Source organism: Embiotoca jacksoni, unplaced genomic scaffold (assembly GCF_022577435.1).
Source record: "Embiotoca jacksoni isolate LCO1_2020_lvr unplaced genomic scaffold, fEmbJac1.0.p SCAF_13, whole genome shotgun sequence".
NCBI lineage: Eukaryota > Metazoa > Chordata > Actinopteri > Embiotocidae > Embiotoca > Embiotoca jacksoni.
Genome location: NW_027185263.1, coordinates 6,732,955 through 6,753,143, shown reverse-complemented (window position 1 = coordinate 6,753,143; position 20,189 = coordinate 6,732,955). Strand labels below are relative to the sequence as shown.

The following is a 20,189-nucleotide window of genomic DNA, read 5'->3' as shown; positions in this document are numbered from 1 at the left end:
AGCGTGAAATGAAACATCTGTCTCAGATAGCCAACGGTGCCTATGAATTGATGTAGGATTTAGATTACATTAGAGGTCAAGAGATCAGTCCTTGTGTTCTTGCTTTTTAATGCTCCATAAAAAAAATATAGATTTAATGATAACTGTCACGCATTTTACACGCACGTTCTAGAGCTCGACGGATATCGGGGCTGATGCTGAGACGGTTAGTAAGGGAGTAAAACAATTCTGATATTGATATCAATATTATACAGATACAGAGGTATCTGCGATAGGTTAATATCGGAGGATAAACTCGGCTCCAATATGTTCCACACGTTACAAAGTAGGGGCTCACACTTGTAATTGCCTAAGAAAGCGAATTCTCCATTTTAGATTTAACAGACAAGCTCAACAGTATTGATCAATGGTAACCCAGAAATGGATTATTGAATGCAGCAGCAAGCCACTGTTAATTGTTTTAAAGCGTGCAACTCACTAATTCTAGATAGAGAGGACTTGGCTAACAGAAAATACTGTGGCCACTATTAGCTCTTGCCTAAGAGGGAGGAACTGGTAGGAGTAGTTCTGGTAATGTTCGTTGTTTAAAAGGAAACACCTTTGATTTCTCAAGGCTTTAGTTGAGCTTAAAGGATTTGGGTGGGGCACACTGGTTAAAACTGTCAGCCATATTTCTTAGTAGTTCCATAGATCACAAGGCTTAATCCGAGAAAACAACTGCATTGTTAGGTTGAAACAATCTAATGGTTTAAGCAGTATACATTAATTAACTGGGGTCTCCGTATGACCTCAAACTTCAGTTTATTAAAAAAAAAAAAAAAAAAAAAAGTCTCAAAAGGGAAGTCACAAAATATTTTCCTTTTAGAGCCTGCTTGTGTCTAATGAACAGAAAATGAAAATCCAACATCAGACGTGCATCAATCCTCGTCTCATAATCACACACACACACGCACGCACACACACACACACACACACACACACACACACACACACACACACACACACACACGCTCGTACACACACACACACACACACCAGTTTAACAAAATAAGTGAAAACTCTGAGCTGATGACACCTCACCATGACCATACATTTATTTCAGCTTCAGACTCACTAGGCTCAGCAACACCCAGCTGTGTTCTAATGTTCTGCTGTCAAACCGTCGTAAATCTTCCCTCTATATTAAAAGAAGAAGACAGGAAGGCTACCTCATTAGCCACGTTCTGGTATCTTAGCTCCAGCCATGCTGGCACAGACTCTTTCTACGACTGTTGGCTCCAAGAACTCGGCACCACAACACAAAGCAAATCTTCTTCGAAATTTAAAAAGCCGAAGCTTTTGCTTCATTAGGACTCAAACCACGCAGGGTTTGAAAATATGATGAAATTACTTATAAGTTATTCTGACCCCAACTTCCTGTGTGAATGCTCCGTCCACTTGCACTTCAACACTTATCTTTTCTGACTCGTGTGGTAGGGTTTATCTGTGATGCAGCTGTTATGCTTTACAATACAACCGCGTTCGATCCACTATATTGCATCACAACGAATCTATCTTTCCTCTCAATCAACCTGTTCTTCTTCTGCCTTTTCAGATTCTTTACTGCTTTCACTTGATGCACCACAACACAACCCATCCAATGTTCCTTATCTTTTTTTTTTTTTTTGTCTTGTATCCCTTGGCCTGCGATAGAATCTCATACTATTTATTCCTCGTTGTCATAATTATAGTTCAGGCTTGTGCAGTGCTGAGCCAAGTGTAGCAGTGACTTCTTCCCTCTTCCCTGACGGCAACGTAAAAAGAAAAACATAATTACAGCACATTTTCTTTGAGCGCTGTCTCCTCTCCAGGCCAACTCTCGTTCTCCACCGCTCTCTGTCACACACACACACACACACACACACACACACAAGAACCTTCACGCACAAATATAATAAACACAGACAGCATCCATACACAAGCACATTTACATGCACATAAGCAGAGCACCGATTTCTCATTCCAGCTCAACATATTGAACAAAGTGAGAGCAATGAAGCAAAGGGAACAGGCGAGACAAAATGTCTACAGTAGAAGTGGCTTTGAATCGCTTCCAGCATTGTCCTGACTGACAGAAAGGATCTCTGTGTTCAGTCACACACACACACACACACACACACACACACACACACACACACACACACACACACACACAGCACTGTGTTGTGTTGTGTTGTGTTGTGTTGTGTTGTGTTGCGTTGCGTTGCGTTGTGTGTGCTTTTGCATGCATGTGCATTAGCTGTCACTGTACTGTATGTGTGAGCAGCCAGCAGCATGCAAATAAGGTTCACAGAGGGGGCACACACAACGCTGCAGACACACAGGGATGTGGTGGACTCATAAGCCTGCGCTTGCTCCTCAGAGACCATTATAGGCTTTTACAATTTAATGACATGTTGTTTTCAGATGGACTTTGATTTTGGGTGGTGCAACTATCAGCACACACTGTATCCCGAGCTAAATTACAGAGGGAGATAAATCTGTGAATTCTGCAGTTATAGTCCAGAGGATCTGAGCTCGTCTGTATAATCTGGTTTTGTCTGGCACCCCTGATTGGATTTTGATTAAGTTGAACGTTTCACTGACCTTATTTTTTGATTGTGATGAATAGGCCCTAAATGTATGAAAATCTCTTTAATATTGTATAATATAATAGCATAGTATCTCTTGGAGCCACGGGTGGTCCGTCCTGGTTTCTGTTTTCTCTGTTCTGTGGGGCTCAATAGGCGAGGTATGGGGGAGGGGCCTGCAGATTTCCATGTGACCCAGGCATCGGAATGCACCAATCACAGGGCGGTCCATACCCATACAACAATGGTTGTACTATTTGAGCCCTTTCATCTCATTATCCCTCTGCAGCAAGCGGGTCTTGCATAACTTTGAAGCTTGTTTGGCATCACAACATGTATTTGTGTGTGTGTGTGTGTGTGTGTGTGTGTGTGTGTGTGTGTGTGTGTGTGTGTGTGTGTGTGTGTGTGTGTGTGTGTGTGTGTGTGTGAGAGAGCAAGATGGCCCTGGCAAATGGCTCAATGTAAAATGTATGATATGAGGCTCAGAGAAAGAACGAGGTTCAGATAGGGAAATGGAGGTTGATGAGAGTTAGAGAAATGGTTGGTGTCCCACAAATGTAGTTTTCTAATGAGATTGAAGTCGTCGCAACACTCCCTGTGCTCACAGCTCTCGCAGCCAAAGCCTATTCGGTATAAACCCTTTTCAATGAACTCTAACACAGCAACACCAACCTTTCATTTCGTCCCCACATTGTTTGCAGAAGAGTTTTAAAAGAGCCCAACAGCCAGCCAGTCTTTGCATATGTTTCTATAATCAAGAGTGTCAGAGCCTTCCGCCAAATCAGGAATTGATAATTGATAGTAGTTGTAGTGCTATTGTGCTTCCTATTGTTTGTCTAATGTGGCTGCCATTTTATAATAAAGCCATTCATTTCTGGAGGCATTACAACAACCATCAGAATTGTAACACCCAGTGTATTGGCATAGTCATTATTCTTACTAAAAGAAGGGTTCTGTTTGGAATAACAAATCGGCACAAAACATTGGCCGATGCCATAGGAGTAACGTCAGAACTTCGAATATAATACATACTTCTGTTCTGTGTCTCCCTTTGTAGGTCGTCTGGGGTTCCCCCACCCCGGAGCGGACAACCCTCTTCCCCTCAATGGTACGTATAGTAACCGACGCACAGCACACTCGAAGGTCTTATTTGTAACGTTACAAACCAGGGATTGAAATCAGCACAAAGATTTGTGTGCAGAATTAAAAGATAACTATTTTGATGAATTAGTTTTAAATTGAAGAGATGTCCTTTTAAAACATCATTTGATCAAATGTCAAGCTGTCTTAATATCGTTGTAAGAAGATATCGCTTTTGTCATTTAAAATCACGCTATAATCTGAACATATGCACTCACCTTGCAGGTTAAATAAAAAAAACAAAAAACAAACGGGATCATTTCTAGTTCCTGCACTAAGAACTCAGTCCTTCATGAGAATCATGTCTGTTTTCTATTATTGAGTCACCCAATTTTACAGACTATTTTTTTTTTTTTTTTTTTTAACTCAAAGCTCAGTTAAATCTCTATGTAGGTGACACAGAGTGTGGCAGGTGGATATAGTTGGACGGTGAACCCTGAGTGTTTGCGTCTCGAGCCTCTTGTTCCCTTTGACCTGCCTGGGATGGAATCCAAGCTCCAAAGTTGTGTTTCTCTCCGTTTTTCCTCCTTCGCTTTGTGAATGCCAACATAAAAAAAATAAAATTGCCATTTCCACACTTTCCCGCTTCAAAGCAGTTCTAACTAACAAGCATTTTCGGTTGTGACCTTTCACCTAATTTTGCAACCTCTATGGGGTTTCATTTTGACTGTTCCTGATGGCTTTTTGTGCCTTAAACTAATAGATGAATGAAAGAGGATGCGTGTAAAGCGAGAGAGGAAGAAGTGGCTTATGATGCCGGGTAAAAAGTAGATGGGGGATAGAATGAGACCGAAAAATGGCCTTTGGTTTGATAAAATGGTTTCATATTTACAATAAATGCCTCTATAGAAACAATTGTAAAGCAGTCAAAAATATCTAGGCGACGATTGTTGATATGTGGTGTGTGTCTTAGACCACTGGGTGCCTTGAGCCTTTCATTTCAAGGTTTTTGATTTTGAGGCTATTTTGTCCTTTTTTTTTTAAATTTGTTTTTTCTTTTAAATACCTTCCTGAATGCATGTTTTCTGAAAACTATTAAGGTATAAAGAACATTTAATTTCTCATTCTGATTTTTTGAAAATAGTGTTACCTTGTACTGTTGCACCACAAATAGAAAAGCCATAAGTTTTATCTCCCTGGTTGATTTTAAAAAAAAAAAAAAAAAAAAAAAAAAAACTTGGCAATTCCCCTTGATATGCTGAAGGGTGCAACAACAGCAGTTTAATATTCAGCTACCTCTGCCTTGCCCTTGCACACAGGCCATTTCCTTCGTCATTGTGTAATTGCGGTGTCATAGCTTTTGCCTACTGGTCCAGGGCCAGGGTGTAAAACCTGAGAGGCCAGCTAGTTTTTTTTTTTTCCAAAAGGTTGCCGGGTCACATGGTGTGATCACATGGTCAGGAGCTGTCATCAAGCCCTGAGACAGATGGTGCCAGTGGATAGGCAGAGGATAGAGGTTACACACCAGCCCTCCCTCTCTCTCTTCATAAGCATACACAGATTGCATTCCTCATTCTCTTGATCTCTCTCGCTCACTCACTCTCATTTGCTCTCACCCCCACACAGCTTTTTATCAGCTCTTTTCTTCATCTCCTTCAATCTATTTCTCTCTCTCACACACATCTTTTTATAGCACTGTGTGCTCTCTTTCAATCTGCTTTCCTGCACCTCTCTCTCTCTCTCTCTCTCTCTCTCTCTCTCTCTCTCTCTCTCTCTCTCTCTCAGTTTCCAGCTCTCTTTGACCTTCCCCCAGAGTTAATGTCCATCTGGGCTGGACAGTCCACTGAGGGAGGCGAAGATTATTGCTTATGTGCTCTGGCTACTTCTTCATCCTCTCAATGTGCTTACAGTTTTAGATGCTTAAATCTCCCCAGTGTCCACATTTTAATTCTCTCTCTTCAGCTCCCTGCAAAGAAACATTATTTCCCACCCCATGGTTCACCACACTCTACACGGGTATCAGCGTCACGCTCTTACAAAACCACTGCCCTGAGGAACATTTGGATTATAGTGACATATTAAATACATTTTATTCTGATTTTTATTCGTGAGACTGTCCTGCATCCACTGTTGTCAGGCGAGAGCTGCTTGACCTTAATGACGCATTTGATGCCTTTTTAAGGAAGTATTGAGATTAATTTTCCCTGGTTACGTGTGGTGTGTCTTAAATTTTTTTGCCTTTGGATCCTTTCTTCCCGTTATTCGCCTTTCCCTCTGCATTATTCTGGGTCATAATTAGAAGGCAGGACGTCTCCCTCCACTGTTTGCATGATTACGAAAGCTTATGCATTATTTCAGTACTTTTCAGTCACGCTGAGTGAACCGAATAAGTTGCCCAGCTGTTAAGCCAGTGTTGAGTGTCTAATCATATCTGGCAATCGAATTCAAACAAAGTTGCTGTCCTTGTCTTGGAGCATGTTTCTATGCAAAGGGCTCGGTACCAAACCTCAATGCTTTTAGGGCTCCCGGCTGAATTGCTTCTGTATTATACACTGGAAAAATGCCTTGTCAATTGGTACAACATTTTGTATATCCAAACATCCACACTAACAGGTTTACGTTTTACAATGCATAACTTCTGCCATGTTAACACCAAAGTAAATATATAAATAAATCAGCATTAGTGGGCCAATACAGGGTTTATCATATTTAATACTACTCGGACAGCCAACCAATGTAGATAATACCACTCGGTACGAGTAAATCTTACATTAGAACTCCTTATTTCACTCTTTTCAAACCAATTTTTGTCCACACACCTGCATGAGTGGCGCATGCTGCAGCTGCTGGCTTCTCTGTAAGAAGCCGGGCTAGCTGGTGTCTACTCTTTACATTTGAGGCATTAAAGCAACATCGGTAAAGTGTGCGGTCCAGCGGTAACTTGCATATGAGGTGTCATTTCCCTTTTCTTAAAATTATTTTTTTTATAAAATTGGTATCAAAAAAAAGTATTGTACAACAACTAAGGACAACTAACAACTAACATTTTTGAATGATACCTAACTATCTGCACATGCCTCACTTTATTGTATCTGACAGGGCTCTCAAATTCAGTACATTTATTCTACCAAAGCCTTCATTTGGATTGACATGTATGAAGCTTTTTCAGTGTTGCTTATTTTATAGGTTCAGGTTTTCTGTCAATGTTTCCAGGGTTGAGAATGGTCTGCTTGGGGAACTCGGGTTGGTCAAGTAAAAGCACAAGTTTTATAGTTCTCTCCTTCAAACATACATGTAGTATAACACTCCTTTATAGTTTGATTCATGTTGTCTTTCAGTCGCCCCGTTTAATATTAATAATTACATTACTTTTTTTTTAGTGCCACAGGAATTATTTCATTTTAAGTTACACTGTTTAACCGAGATGACCTTTGTCTTCTTTGTGTCTTCGGATCGTCTCTTTTAGCTCTTTTGACAATGAAGCACTTTGCGACTTTATTTTGAAAGTGCTGTACGAGTAGAGAGGTAACAAGTGTCCACTCTGAAACATGCCAGACATCTGCAGTGATGCACAAGTGATATTAAAAATGCAAATCCCTTTCAAAATACAGATTTCCCCTTTAAAAAAAAAAAAAATCAATTCATACTCTTAACTACATTCTAGCGTTCAGAAATAAGTATGCTGTCAATACCGCAAGCTGATTATGATTCCTGACTGATTAACAAAATCAAAGACTGACAATGGAACATCCCTCCATTGTCATGAACCACCTGGCACTTCTGTTGCTGCAGTGTATTATGCAACTTTTATAAACATCCTCCTCTTTGATTTGTCCTTATTCCACATGCAGCCAGGAATTATAGCAGGAGACGAGGTAAAATACTGTCATGAATATATTATGTTACATTTTCAGAATATTGTCCGTTGCATAGGTCTCGATGTTTTGAGTGATTTTGGCACAGTGAGCCGTGTGGTTATGATTTTATTGGTTATGGGCTGCTGGTTGCATATGAGTTTTGAATGACTGCTTTGTGTATGCGTACGGTGAAGTGACATGTTTGTCTGCATGACTGTCTTAAGTGTCGAGCCTTGTTATAAGCTTGCAAAGTGATCTTGTGCATCTTTCATCCTCAAGTTTTTTTTTTTTTTTTCTCTCATTACGCTTCACTCTGCTTGCTTTTTCACACTTTCACATACATATTGCAAGATTATCCCTCCTTAGCCGACAATGCAAATGAGTGCCACAATGACTGTGGCTAAAATGCAATGAGGCAGTGACACACACACACACACACACAAAGTGTTGCGTGTGATTTACAGACACTGCGACAGATGCAGGCACATGGCCATGACATGCACGCACGCACGCACGCACGCACACACACACACACACACACACACACACACACACATTAAGTTAAGGCTAACTCCTTGCATAAATCTTTATAAAGCAGCTCAGGGCAGGTTGTATGGGAGCAGGAATAGAACAGGGAGAGCTTAACCTCTAACACACTAACACACACACACACGCACACACGCACACCACTAGTTAGACTTGTTCACCGAGAGGACTACTGTGTTTTTCGTGATAACCTGCATGCGTGTTCAATGCTCTATAGACTGTTGCTGCCCATTTGTGGTTCATAAGAATAAATATTGTCAAAATAACACGTAACATGACATTCTGTACATTACGTTTTGTTACGTCCAATTCCTTTGGATATGACTATATGTGCCTTTCAACCTGCAATATCTCCATGCAACATGACTTTTATGAGGATTTTTACTCTAAGATGGGCCACTGCTAACCTCTGTTTTTTGTGTGCTACCATTCACCTCTACTTATGTTTTTTTTCCTTTTCTTTCTACACATTTAATATTGAACACATTTGCCGTCGTTAAACATTTCATACCCCCCCACGGGGTATGAAAGCCGCAGAGTGCTCAAGGATATAAAAATATGTTTTAATGCACTCCTCACGCATCCCTAGTGATGCTGTAAATGGTGTTAGCTTGAGAAAAAAAAACAAAAAACAAAAAACTGCTTCTTCCTTTTTCACCATGTACCAAGTAGACGACTTGCAGCGCAGTAAAAATTGAATGAAGCCTTATGAAATAAAAGCGCTAATGTACAGTTACCCTAACTAGTGTCATTACTGTGCCATTACTTATCTTTACACCTTGTTCTCTCCTCAGGAAATAAATATATTCTGCTCTCCTCCCCTCTTCTTCACCTTCAGGGCACTCCTCTCTCTTCCCGATGGAGGATGGTTTCCCTGACGACGAGCGTGGCGATCAGGGTCTTGCGGGCCTGGGTTCTCCACACTGCTTTCCACACCAGAACGGAGAGCGTGTCGAACGCTACTCACGCAAGGTCTTTGTTGGAGGACTTCCCCCCGATATAGACGAAGGTACAGCAGTTACATTTAGATCACAAAGACTTCATGCCCGGGCTTATTTCTTTGTTCTTTTCTATAATTACCTTTTAGGTACACTTTAAGAAAATGACACCTGAAACACACGAGGCAATGTTACTGTACACTTAAGTATACTTTCTGAGGAAAGACTCGTGCTGTAAATATTGATCAGTCTTGTCTTTTTAGAACCCTGCAGACTGCCAATGAGACAACATTCTGTTTTCTTAATTTCAGATGAGATAACAGCCAGTTTCCGGCGTTTTGGACACCTGTTTGTGGATTGGCCTCACAAAGCTGAGAGCAAATCCTATTTCCCCCCCAAAGGTATCCTAATTTCCCATCACAGCTTGTTCACACTGTGCTCAATTTTCTATGAAATGCTAAACAGTACTTTAGTGTAAAAGGATGATCTCGATCATTTATCCCCCCCAAAAAAATGTGGTAACTGATTTTATTGTTCTTGGGGACGACAGTGTGCGTTAGCCTTGTATCCGTCTACCACTATCAATTTGCATGCATCTGTGCAATCTGGTTTTGTCTTCAGGCTAAGATCCGAAGCAGTTGTTAACCGTGTCTGGTCTGTTTGTAAAAGCTCATGTCTTCCTGCTGTGTTGTGATCAGACATACAGTCACAGTAATCAGCACAATAAATTCCAACACGATTCTGTGTCACTACTTCGTGTGGCCCCGGCAGCTTGAATAACCCCGCTGTATTTCGTGTAGGCTACGCTTTCCTGCTGTTCCAGGATGAGAGCTCAGTGCAGGCTTTGATCGATGCCTGCATCGAGGAGGACGGCAAGCTGTACCTCTGCGTGTCCAGCCCCACCATCAAAGACAAGCCGGTCAGTGGGAACGCACACGCACCCATTCGCTGAAACCTCTAGCTATTACCATTGAACTCAGTGAAACCCGGTGGCTATGACTTTTACTTGACTTTAGCAGCTCGTGTGGAATTTATTTCTCGAGCTGAAACCTGTGGGCTTTGTGTGTGACAGGTCCAGATCCGCCCGTGGAACCTGAACGACAGCGATTTTGTGATGGACGGATCTCAGCCTCTTGACCCGAGGAAAACCATCTTTGTGGGAGGAGTTCCTCGTCCGCTCCGCGCAGGTAAGCCTCACTTTTCTGTTTGTCTTTTTAGGCTTCTTTTTTTTTTTTCACCCGGTGAATTAAGATCACGGGTGTTTTTAATGAAAACACTTACATTTGAAGTTTAATGTAGGTTGAATCTCAAGTGTTTGTTATTGCGGCTTTCCCATATTTTCAGTCATTTATCAAAGGCCTACAAAAAAATGTTTTGGTCCCCAAGGACAGCTGTGTCCGGAGGTATTATGTTTATTCTCATTAACGCAATATCTGAGGAACGCATTGAAGAAAATTCTTCAAATTTGGCATTAAATTTGGACAATGAACTTGGCGATGAACTGATTAGATTTTGGTGGTCAAAGTTCGTGTCAGGTTGAAGACGTGTTTGGAGCATCCGCATTTTAGGATTTGTAGCTTCTTTGCAATAACATCCATATTTAAAGACTTGTCTACTTTATCATTACAACTTGATGTTTTATAAAAAAAAAAAAAAAATCTGTTTTAAAAATGTAAACTGCTATAAAGCAGTGATTTTAGTCCGTTCCTTATGTTCAATTGCCTTTTAAATGCATATCTTAATTTTTTTGATATATCATTTTGCATATGTTTATATAAAAATCCAAATAAAGGACAATAATTAGCCATCTTTTTCTTCTCGTACTCAATTTCTTACTAATATTTGAGATTACAGAATGAGAATGCTCCTTTCCCTAAGACACTGCAATATGATCAGCTTGTATTCATTCTAAAATTAGACTTCCTTAAGGCTGGATAACAAACTTGGATTAATTTATAGCACGGACCGAACTGCTTCGATACTACAGAGTATTGAAAAATGCCCTGTCATGCAGTACCAAATACCGAGGCTACATCTACACTGAAATGTTTTCATTTTAAAAATGAATAACTTTTGATACATTTATGCAGGAGTAAATCTTATTAGATTTGTTCTCCAACCTGTAATATAATTTTCTTTTTGTTAAAATGGATTTCATTAAATTGGGATGATTCATGAAACCGGTATTGAAGTCAAGAGAAGCCCTAGACTTGCCAGAGGATAGAACTAAAGAGGCACTGACCTACACTGGTGATATCAGGAAGTGCTCTCTGTGGCACACTGTGCTGTGTAGAATATTAAATTCCTTTTTCTATTTTTTTTTTTTTTTTTTTTGCGATGAGCACATGTTGTCGGCACCACTGGTAGCCTTGTTTTAAACCTCCGTGCTGTTACTCTAGAAATGACCAAGGTCATAACGCCCTGCAGCACATTAAATATTTTATGATCCTCTGCAATAAATTGGGTCACAGTAAAAACTGCTATTCAACTTTTTAATAAGTAAAGCTCTAATTGTAATTTTGCAGATTTATCTCACCCTAATTATCATTATTTGTTAACATTTGTTGAGTAAAACAGTCAAGGACTGTAAATAAACTTGTTGGGATTTGTTGCAGCTGTCCACAGGGCTCTACTCTCATATTTGGCCCATCAAACTTTAATGTTGATGGTTTAAACTCTCAGACCAAACAGCCCATATCAACCTGATGTGCGGTGTGTTTGTGTTCAGAGGCTACAGGGTTCTTAAGTCTATGCTTCTTCGATGCGTCAAACTTGTTTTTGTGAATGTTTTGTTGAGCTAATTCTATGCGTCATCCACTGCCCCCCCCCCCCCTCCCTTCCTGCAGTGGAGCTGGCCATGATCATGGACCGCCTCTACGGAGGAGTTTGCTACGCTGGCATCGACACAGACCCTGAGCTGAAGTACCCCAAGGGAGCAGGGAGGGTCGCCTTCTCTAATCAGCAGAGCTACATTGCTGCTATCAGTGCTCGCTTTGTACAGCTGCAGCATGGAGAAATCGATAAACGGGTGAGTGGAGAGAAAAGGGAGCTCAGTGTTTCTCTGTCTCTCCCCTTCGGCCCCCTTCTTTCTTCATTTATCTGCCCCCCCCCACCTTACTTCCTGTTCTATTTCTCTCAAACTTGCATTTGCCCCATTTTTTTGAGTTGTGCAAAGAGATAGGTTTAAAAAAAAAAAAAAAATTGTTGGAGTGAAAAAAATACAGCACAAAATGTGTTCCTCTACTAAAGAGAGAGAACAGAGAAGTATTTGTGATGTAGTCCAAGATGAACACTGGGCTGAAAATGTAACATCTCTTATTTATTTCACCTGACATACATTTACACAGGGTAGGTTGAATGGCCGTACGTGCTTTTTTACAGCGTTAAATGTAAAAGTAAAATAACTACAACAGACAGAGTACGGATATTAAAAATAGTACTGACAGAATTTTAAACTCAGTGATTGGATATTTCTCTGTAGGTAACTTCTCGCCCAAAAAATGTTATCTACTCATGCCCGTACCTTAGAAGTTTTTAATCAAAGAACCAGCCATTTTAAATGCTAACGACTGAGCCGGGAGAGTTTTATGCTGATCCAAACTGTAGAAGTGCTCCACCTTCGAGTCGCATTACATTTTGGGAACAATGGATGGGATTTTTACTTCTAGAACAAAAGGTGCCTGAAATGCCTCCTTCCCACTTTATAACTCTATCGGCTGTTTGGAAGTCAGCTACAACAGGAGACCTTTTGACTTGTTATAGTAGGAAAAGTACAGGTGCAAAACTCACAAGGATTTTTTTTTTTTTTTTCCATTTTGCTGTTGCAGTGAGCCAGAATGTGCAATACCAGGACATTTAAACTGAAGCAACTAAATGGAGTTAAACCATCAATAAATTTGTTAGTCACACCTCGTCTTTTCCTACTCTGACATGAAAACAATTTCTTCTGTGAAAAAGGCTATGGTCTCTGCGACTTCTGAGCCTCACAGATACGGTGCACAGTTGTGTGATAAGGTACGTGTATACTCATGAGCTAAGGCTATCGCTGACCTACCCACTGCTGTCAGCAGTCAAAGAATTACAGTAATATCTACAGGGCTGTTTCAATGGCCTGGAAATGACACAAATGCTATTCACATTTGCACAATAACTGAGTGACGATAACTTGAGCAGAAACCCAGCAGAAATATGTAGTGTTAGTAGGTAACGTTATGATATAAAGTACTGAATGAACACTATATAGCGTTCAGATTTGCATAATTGGTGTTCAAATTTTGTAGAAGGAGTGCCTTAAAGTGACATTTACCTTCTAATCGTGCAATCGATCATCACTGAGCAGTGAAAAAAAAAGGAAGGAAAAGGGGTTTAGAAATACATTTTGGTTGAAAAGCCACAAATTTCAGCATTTGGGCAACTATCGTGGAAGCGAGTCGTCTTATTTGACCCTTCAACAACCTTAAAAAGCCATTCAGATGTATGGTAACTATTTTTTTTTTACCTATTGGACACTAAAAGCCTTTGAGGACCTCAAAGGAATTGAACTGTTGATGTTTTAATTCCTGGTTGATTTGGTGACACCTGTGATTACTTGTCAAAACAGAAAATGTAGTTCAATATTTCCTGTTTTATAACTCCATGCAGTAATTAAAACTGATCAAATCCCCTATCAAAAAAATAATTCAGAAAGGACTGAAGTCTGTGACAAACACGTTGCTTTTGCTGTGACATCTTTATATATTTATATCTTTATATAGCTCTGATACAGCAGCAGGAAAGGAAACTGTAAACAGTGAGGCTCTTATCAATTAGATGAAATTACAAACAAGAACAGTGACCTGCACTACGGACATACTTCCGTGAGGGAATGGCAGACTTTGTCATTGACAACAAAAACTAGGACATAGAGAGGATATCACTAAATGTAAATGCACTGAATGAACAATACACTGATACAATGATTATTAAGCCTGTGGCCCCACTTATCAACAAGCTCGCGTTCGCAGTATTACAAACTCAACAAGCTGGGTGACGGTGGTGACATTCCCGGGAAAGCTCGCCAGAGGCGCACGAGTTCACCCAGCTCGCGCTTGCGTTTGAAAAATAGACTGTAAAAACATGGACTTCATTTTTGGGTCTTCTGTAAGTACAGAAACTTGATTACACACACTAGTGAAAATCCTCATATCGGCGTGGTGTCGTTGCACCAGTTTTGCACCCCGGACTTTCGTTTTGTGGGCGTGGCGGGTGAGCATTTTAGAAGTTAAAACACTTTGTGAAGAATTTGCTGTTAAATGAGATGGAAAAAAAAAAAAAGATTATTTTATACATGGCCTGCTGTGTTTTCTAGCTAAATTATTGTGTCATGCACATATAAACATTTATTATGCACCACTTTTCTAAGTGTCTTAAAGTGTACTACCACTGATGTCCGCAAGGGGCTAGCTCCAAAGAAACCTCTTGCTCCATAGATTTCCATTCAAAAAGTCACTTTTTTAATTTTTTTTTTTTTTTTTTTTTTTTTTTTTTTAAGCCTTTAGCTAAATTCACTCCTGATCAGCTCGTCCGATATGAAACACAAAAACAACAATGACAAACGACGATGGCTAAAATACCAGACGAGAGGCTTCGAAATGGCAAACCAGTGGGTTATATCATGGCAGGTTGCGACTTGATGTGAAGCGAAACACTGAGGAGAAGAAGAAGAAGAAGAAGAAACTAACCGTTTTGTCTCTCCGGGAAGTGAAGCACTGCTGCAATTACTGCTTATTGCCAACTGTGCTGCCAAAAAAAAAACAATGAATGAACAAACGAGTGTTTGCTCTGAAGAATAATACCAGTAGCTGTCGTAGTCCACCGACAGAGACTATCGTCGCTACGTTTCCAAGCAAATCACAAGCTTTCAGATACATTTCCCACCCTCCCGGGCAGCCGTTTGGAATGATGAAGGAACCGGAGTATAAAGAAACATCAAGTGTATGTTGCAAAAACAACAACAAAAAAAAACAACCCACTAATCATTTCCGCCTTTGTTTGCAGGTGGAAGTGAAGCCATACGTGCTGGATGACCAGCTGTGCGACGAGTGCCAGGGAACTCGCTGCGGCGGGAAGTTCGCGCCGTTCTTCTGCGCCAACGTCACCTGCCTGCAGTACTACTGCGAGTACTGCTGGGCGGCCATCCACTCGCGCGCGGGACGGGAGTTTCACAAACCCCTGGTGAAGGAGGGAGGCGACCGACCTCGTCACATCTCCTTCCGCTGGAACTGAGCGCGCGACAAGAGAGGGAGAGGCAACAGAGGAGCAGGAGGGCAGGTAGTGCAGGAGTCGCAAATCATTGTACAAATAAATGCACTTTTCTGTTGCTGGTTCCTTTTTGCTCTAATTTCACCAAACATTTTTTTTTCTTTCTTTTTTTTTAAGTTTATATATATATTAATATTTTGAAGATAGAAAAGAAAAACTGGAGTCATATCCAAATATGTCCAGGAAGGAAAACAGATGTGCGACATAATTTTATTTATGCTTTTGATTTTTTAAAAAAAAATAGTTTTATTAGTTCTAAATAAACATATATAGGAAGGTTTTGATATGGTACTCTGCTATTCAATTGGCATGTTTTTTTTTTTTCTAAACAGTGTTTTTGATTTTAAATTTAAAACAAGAGGCCCCAAAACAAATACTGTTCTTTTTACATTCAACGGACTTCTTTTGTAGCAGAGCTTTTACTTTTTTGTTTTGTACCGAGTCTCCAGCGTAAACGCTGCTGAAACAGAATATCTTTGGCTCTTTTTTTTTTTTTTTTTTTTTTTCTGAGAGGTGGAATTAAGTTTGCTTATTGAGACGAGGCTCCAGAGCAAATGTGAATTAAAAAGGTGTTGCTAAAGAAGAGTGCACTTATTTCTGGTTTTAAAGAGTGAAGATACAGTATATGAGACCCTTAGTAGTTAACCAAAGCTGAATCTTAATTAACTTTGAAGAACAGAGAGGGGCCCGCTGCAGAACGAATGGATTCTTTTCCCTCCCAGATCAAAATGTTTCAACCTCTCTTTTTATGATTTCCAAGACCACACAAATATTTTGATGTTACTTGAAAATCACAACGAAATTTTAGCAACACAGATTTGGGTTTCGATCTCCATTTTGACATGCAAAAACTAATACCTCAAACTCAGCTGCTAATGTGCCGAATACAGTAAAAAAAAAAAAAAAAAAAAAAAGAAAAGAAAAAAAAAAAAGCAAGAAAGAAAGAAAACCTTGTCGCTCGCTGGTGTTCTCCTTTCCTTAGAACTATAATCAGAGGGAAGTGATGCAACAGGCAGAGAGTGATGTGACTGGCACAGTTTTGTACTCACTTGCTTCATCACCTCCTTATTTTTGTAATCAAACCCAGGGTTGTGGTAGGGACAGAGCAAAGCGTCGTACAGTATACAGCGTATTATGGGAATGTATGGCACAGGGAGGCTAAAGGAGAGACAGGCTTACCGGTAAAAAGAGATAAATCCAGCCCCCCCCCCCCCCCCCCCCCCCCACACACCCCCTCTCCTCACGTCTGCCTGCGGCCTCTGCTGTTAAGACAGCAGCGAACAGAGGGTAGGGCCTCGTCTGCGGATCAAAACCCGCCGTCTTGCGTCCGCGCACAGCGGCGGCTCGGATCCGGATCTTTCAGGACTGAGGTTAAAGTAACTCCTCGAGAGAAGGCCAGTCAAGGGGTCGTCTTTAAATGCAGTTTTTAAACGGGGCTACCACCAAACAGGAAATGCCTGTCTTTGTTAGGGTTTTTTTTTTGTTTGTTTTGTTTTTGTTTTTGTTTTTGTTTTGAAAATGCATTTGTGCAATTCTCCCAAGTCTTTAATGAAAAAGTTCTACTTTGCATCCGCGAGTCAGCTACATTTAACGAAAGAAGCAATTAAAAAGTTTTACCTGCTTTCCGAATCGTCAGCACACGTTTTGAGTCACGGAGGGATCTGCCCTTTCAGCGAACCCTCTATCCTTTACTCCCGCCAATCTAATCCAACTCAGCATCCAGTGTTTTTGAAGCATAAATGAAGATAGTCTCTGCAGTGTGCTCTACTACTACACACTCGTGACCCACATGCAGTTTGCTCTCGGTAACGAGATCGCAGGTCCAGCCGGTTGTAGCCAGCGGCTTTTGGGAACCAAAGATGGCTGTGCAGTAGTGGGTCATACTGTAGCTCATTTCTTGTCGAGATTTTTTTTGTTTTTTTTTGTTTTGTTTCCTTTTCTCATTTCGTTTTCATATATATTTTCTTAAAATTGTCACTTCGACCCAGTTTCGCTTAACTGTCGAGCCCTGCTGGACTCCAGCAAACCAAAGATTGGCCTTGAACATGATCTATACAGTATGTATGTTACATATATATATACATGCTAAATATATATCTATGACAGAGCAGTCAAAACCATTAGAACACCAGTGGAAACACAACAGGGCTTACAGACACACACACACACACACACACACACACACACACACACACACACACACACACACACACACACACACACACACACACAAAAGGCCTCACACTCTCCATAGCTCAAAATGGAGGTGCGAGTTGTTTGGCTCTAGTTATTTTTTATCTCCAATAGGTCTGCGTGTTTTGGGAAAATTAACAGGAAGTGCACGTCCCCACAGCGAAAGTATAACTAATCCTCACATTTGTTTGACATTTTCAGTCACTCAGTGGTAACCTACTAGCCGAGCATTTAAATGTCAGGGAGTAAGTACAGAAACTTGATTACACACACTAGTGAAAATCCTCATATCGGCGTGGTGTCGTTGCACCAGTTTTGCACCCTGGACATTAGTTTTGTGGGTGTGGCGGGTGAGCATTTTAGAAGTTAAAACACTTTGTGAAGAATTTGCTGTTAAATGAGATGAAAAAAAAAAAGAAGATTATTTTATACATGGCCTGCTGATTTTTGGTACAGTGTTTTCTAGCTAAATTATTTTGTCATGCACATATAAACATTTATTATGCACTACTTTTCTAAATATTTTTTCTTTTTCCAACAGTCATTTTAGGCACATTTTTCACAAATGGGGAAACTCCTTTTTGCAATACCTCAATTTTTCACATTGTGAAAGGTAGCTTTTGTACTTTTGTTACTGAGAGATCTGCATATATGGAAATGTTCATTTTAAGAAAAAAAAAGTTGGGTGATTTCAATATATATTATTTTCAATTATGCTTTTTATACATTTCAGTGCTGAGGAATCTTTACAACTAAGTGCGCATTTGTGTTGATGCGACTTCAGATCTGCAGAGGAGAGACCAAAGTGTATCGCTCTCTTGGTCTTAGCTTTTCGTACACTCAATGTTTCCAGTCAATCTGGTCAATAACAGCATGGCGAGAAAAAAAAAAAAGTTGTAATTTGAAATTGATGTTAATGTCTCTAAACATGGCTATACTAGTTGGAAATGGTAACTTCTGTCTTGGTTTCCTCTCCATAGATGGAGTATAACTTATTATAAGGAGAATGCAAAATTTGGTTCACGCTTAACGCTGAATCTCGTATCACAAGAATGGATGTTTGGTGTTTAGATATTTTAATATTTGAAAAAAAAGTATATATATATATATTCTTGAACTTGCCAACTAGCACCTATTGTAATCCTTAGCATGCATGACGAAAAAAAAAAAAAAAGAAGAGAAAATGACAAGTACATGAATTAGCTATTAAAATTAATTGTTGTGGTGTGCACCAAATGTTTCTCAACTATTAAGTTGTTAAGGACACCCCAAACCTACTCTCACTCCCCTCCTCCCCCTCCCCCTTCCCCGCCACCTTCCCCACGTGTTGATCTCCTTGCTTCCCCCATTCGCAGACCTCTGCAGGATGCACATGACAGAGAGATAAAAATAAACTAAACTGATTTGGCAGTGCAGGACTTTGAGCATCCTTATAGAACACTGTTTAAAAGACTTGAGAACTCATCCCCGCTGTCTGTCGAGGTGATCTTATATAGACCTATCTGGAGGAAGGGGAGCTTAAAGACTTGAATGTGGTAAATGTTGCAAGTTAACTTCAAGTTGTTATGTGCAATACTTCTTTTGAACCTTTTTCCAGATAAAGACTCTTTGCAATGTAATTCTTTAATGCCATTTTTAATTGCAGACATTTAATTAAAGAAGATGTTAATATGTTTTTCACAGTCATTTTCTACTGTTATTGTAATCCTTTTCATGCTGGTGTTTGTAAAAAAGAAAAGAAATCAACCTATTTGTACTAATATAAATAATTGAAGTTATTTTTAAAACATTAAAGGTTTTGTGCTCATTTGCTTATTTTGTTTATTTTAAGCTACTGTGATTGATTGCATTGTAATTATTAGGTCAACAATGTATTTAGCTGTTTATTGGTATATTTTTAATTGGAATGTATAATTGATTTTTATAATTTTGATCAGATTTTTGTTATATTTTTGAGGTGAAGCTTTTAATATGTTAAAGTGTCTAGTTTTTACTAATTGCTATATTGTGCTCCACAATATATGGTTCACATTTTCTGAAGGAAAATAAATATTTAAATATTTGTCTGTTAATGATGTTACTTAATGGCAAGATTTCAATAGTTTTTAACTGTGTATGGGAAGGTTGTTGTATTTATTAATAGCATTTTTTACTTAAGATATCACCTTAATTTTTATTGTCATTTCACTTTATAAGTTCCTATTTTTGTATTTTCCTTTCTAATTAAGTTATGTAATACGGATATGTCCATATTTCTAGGAGTTGGTCTGTAGAAGTGCTAGTGAAACGAAAAAGAAAAATCTAATGTTATTTAATTGTTTGCAGCCAACTATTTATAACAGTATGCATAATTTTTAAATATTTGTAATGTGAAATGTTGAATGAAATAAATCTTAACTGTGATGAAAGTATGTGTTCAGTGTGCTTATTACTTCCGCCGAGGAGGTTTTGTTACTGGTGAAGTTTGTTTGTTTTTCAGCATGATTACGGAAAAACTACGGAACCGATTTTCATGAAACTTGGTGGAAGGTTGTAGCGTTGGCCAAAAAAGAACCCCTTAAATTTTGGAGGAATTATTTTTCATTGTGAGATTGGCCAACTGAGCACAGTACATCTTAACATCCAGTAGATGGTAGTAAAGTTCAATCGTGAGAAAACGCAGAAAA

At 39.6% G+C, this 20,189-nt stretch overlaps 1 protein-coding gene across 2 annotated transcripts in view; it reads left to right on the top strand.

Moving 5' to 3' along the window:
- Positions 1-19,931, top strand: part of cpeb4b (cytoplasmic polyadenylation element binding protein 4b) — a 35,742-nt gene extending 15,811 nt beyond the window's left edge. Inside the window, exons 4-11 of one of the 2 annotated variants that reach the window (XM_069146060.1) lie at positions 3,667-3,717; positions 7,541-7,564; positions 8,931-9,101; positions 9,342-9,431; positions 9,831-9,949; positions 10,103-10,217; positions 11,877-12,058; positions 15,067-19,931. In XM_069146060.1, coding sequence (XP_069002161.1) covers positions 3,667-3,717; positions 7,541-7,564; positions 8,931-9,101; positions 9,342-9,431; positions 9,831-9,949; positions 10,103-10,217; positions 11,877-12,058; positions 15,067-15,294 — 980 coding nt within the window. In that variant the 3' untranslated portion in view covers positions 15,295-19,931. The remainder of the gene's footprint in view (positions 1-3,666; positions 3,718-7,540; positions 7,565-8,930; positions 9,102-9,341; positions 9,432-9,830; positions 9,950-10,102; positions 10,218-11,876; positions 12,059-15,066) is intronic. The other variant, XM_069146061.1, reaches the window with a different exon arrangement.
- The last annotated feature ends 258 nt before the right edge of the window (positions 19,932-20,189 follow it).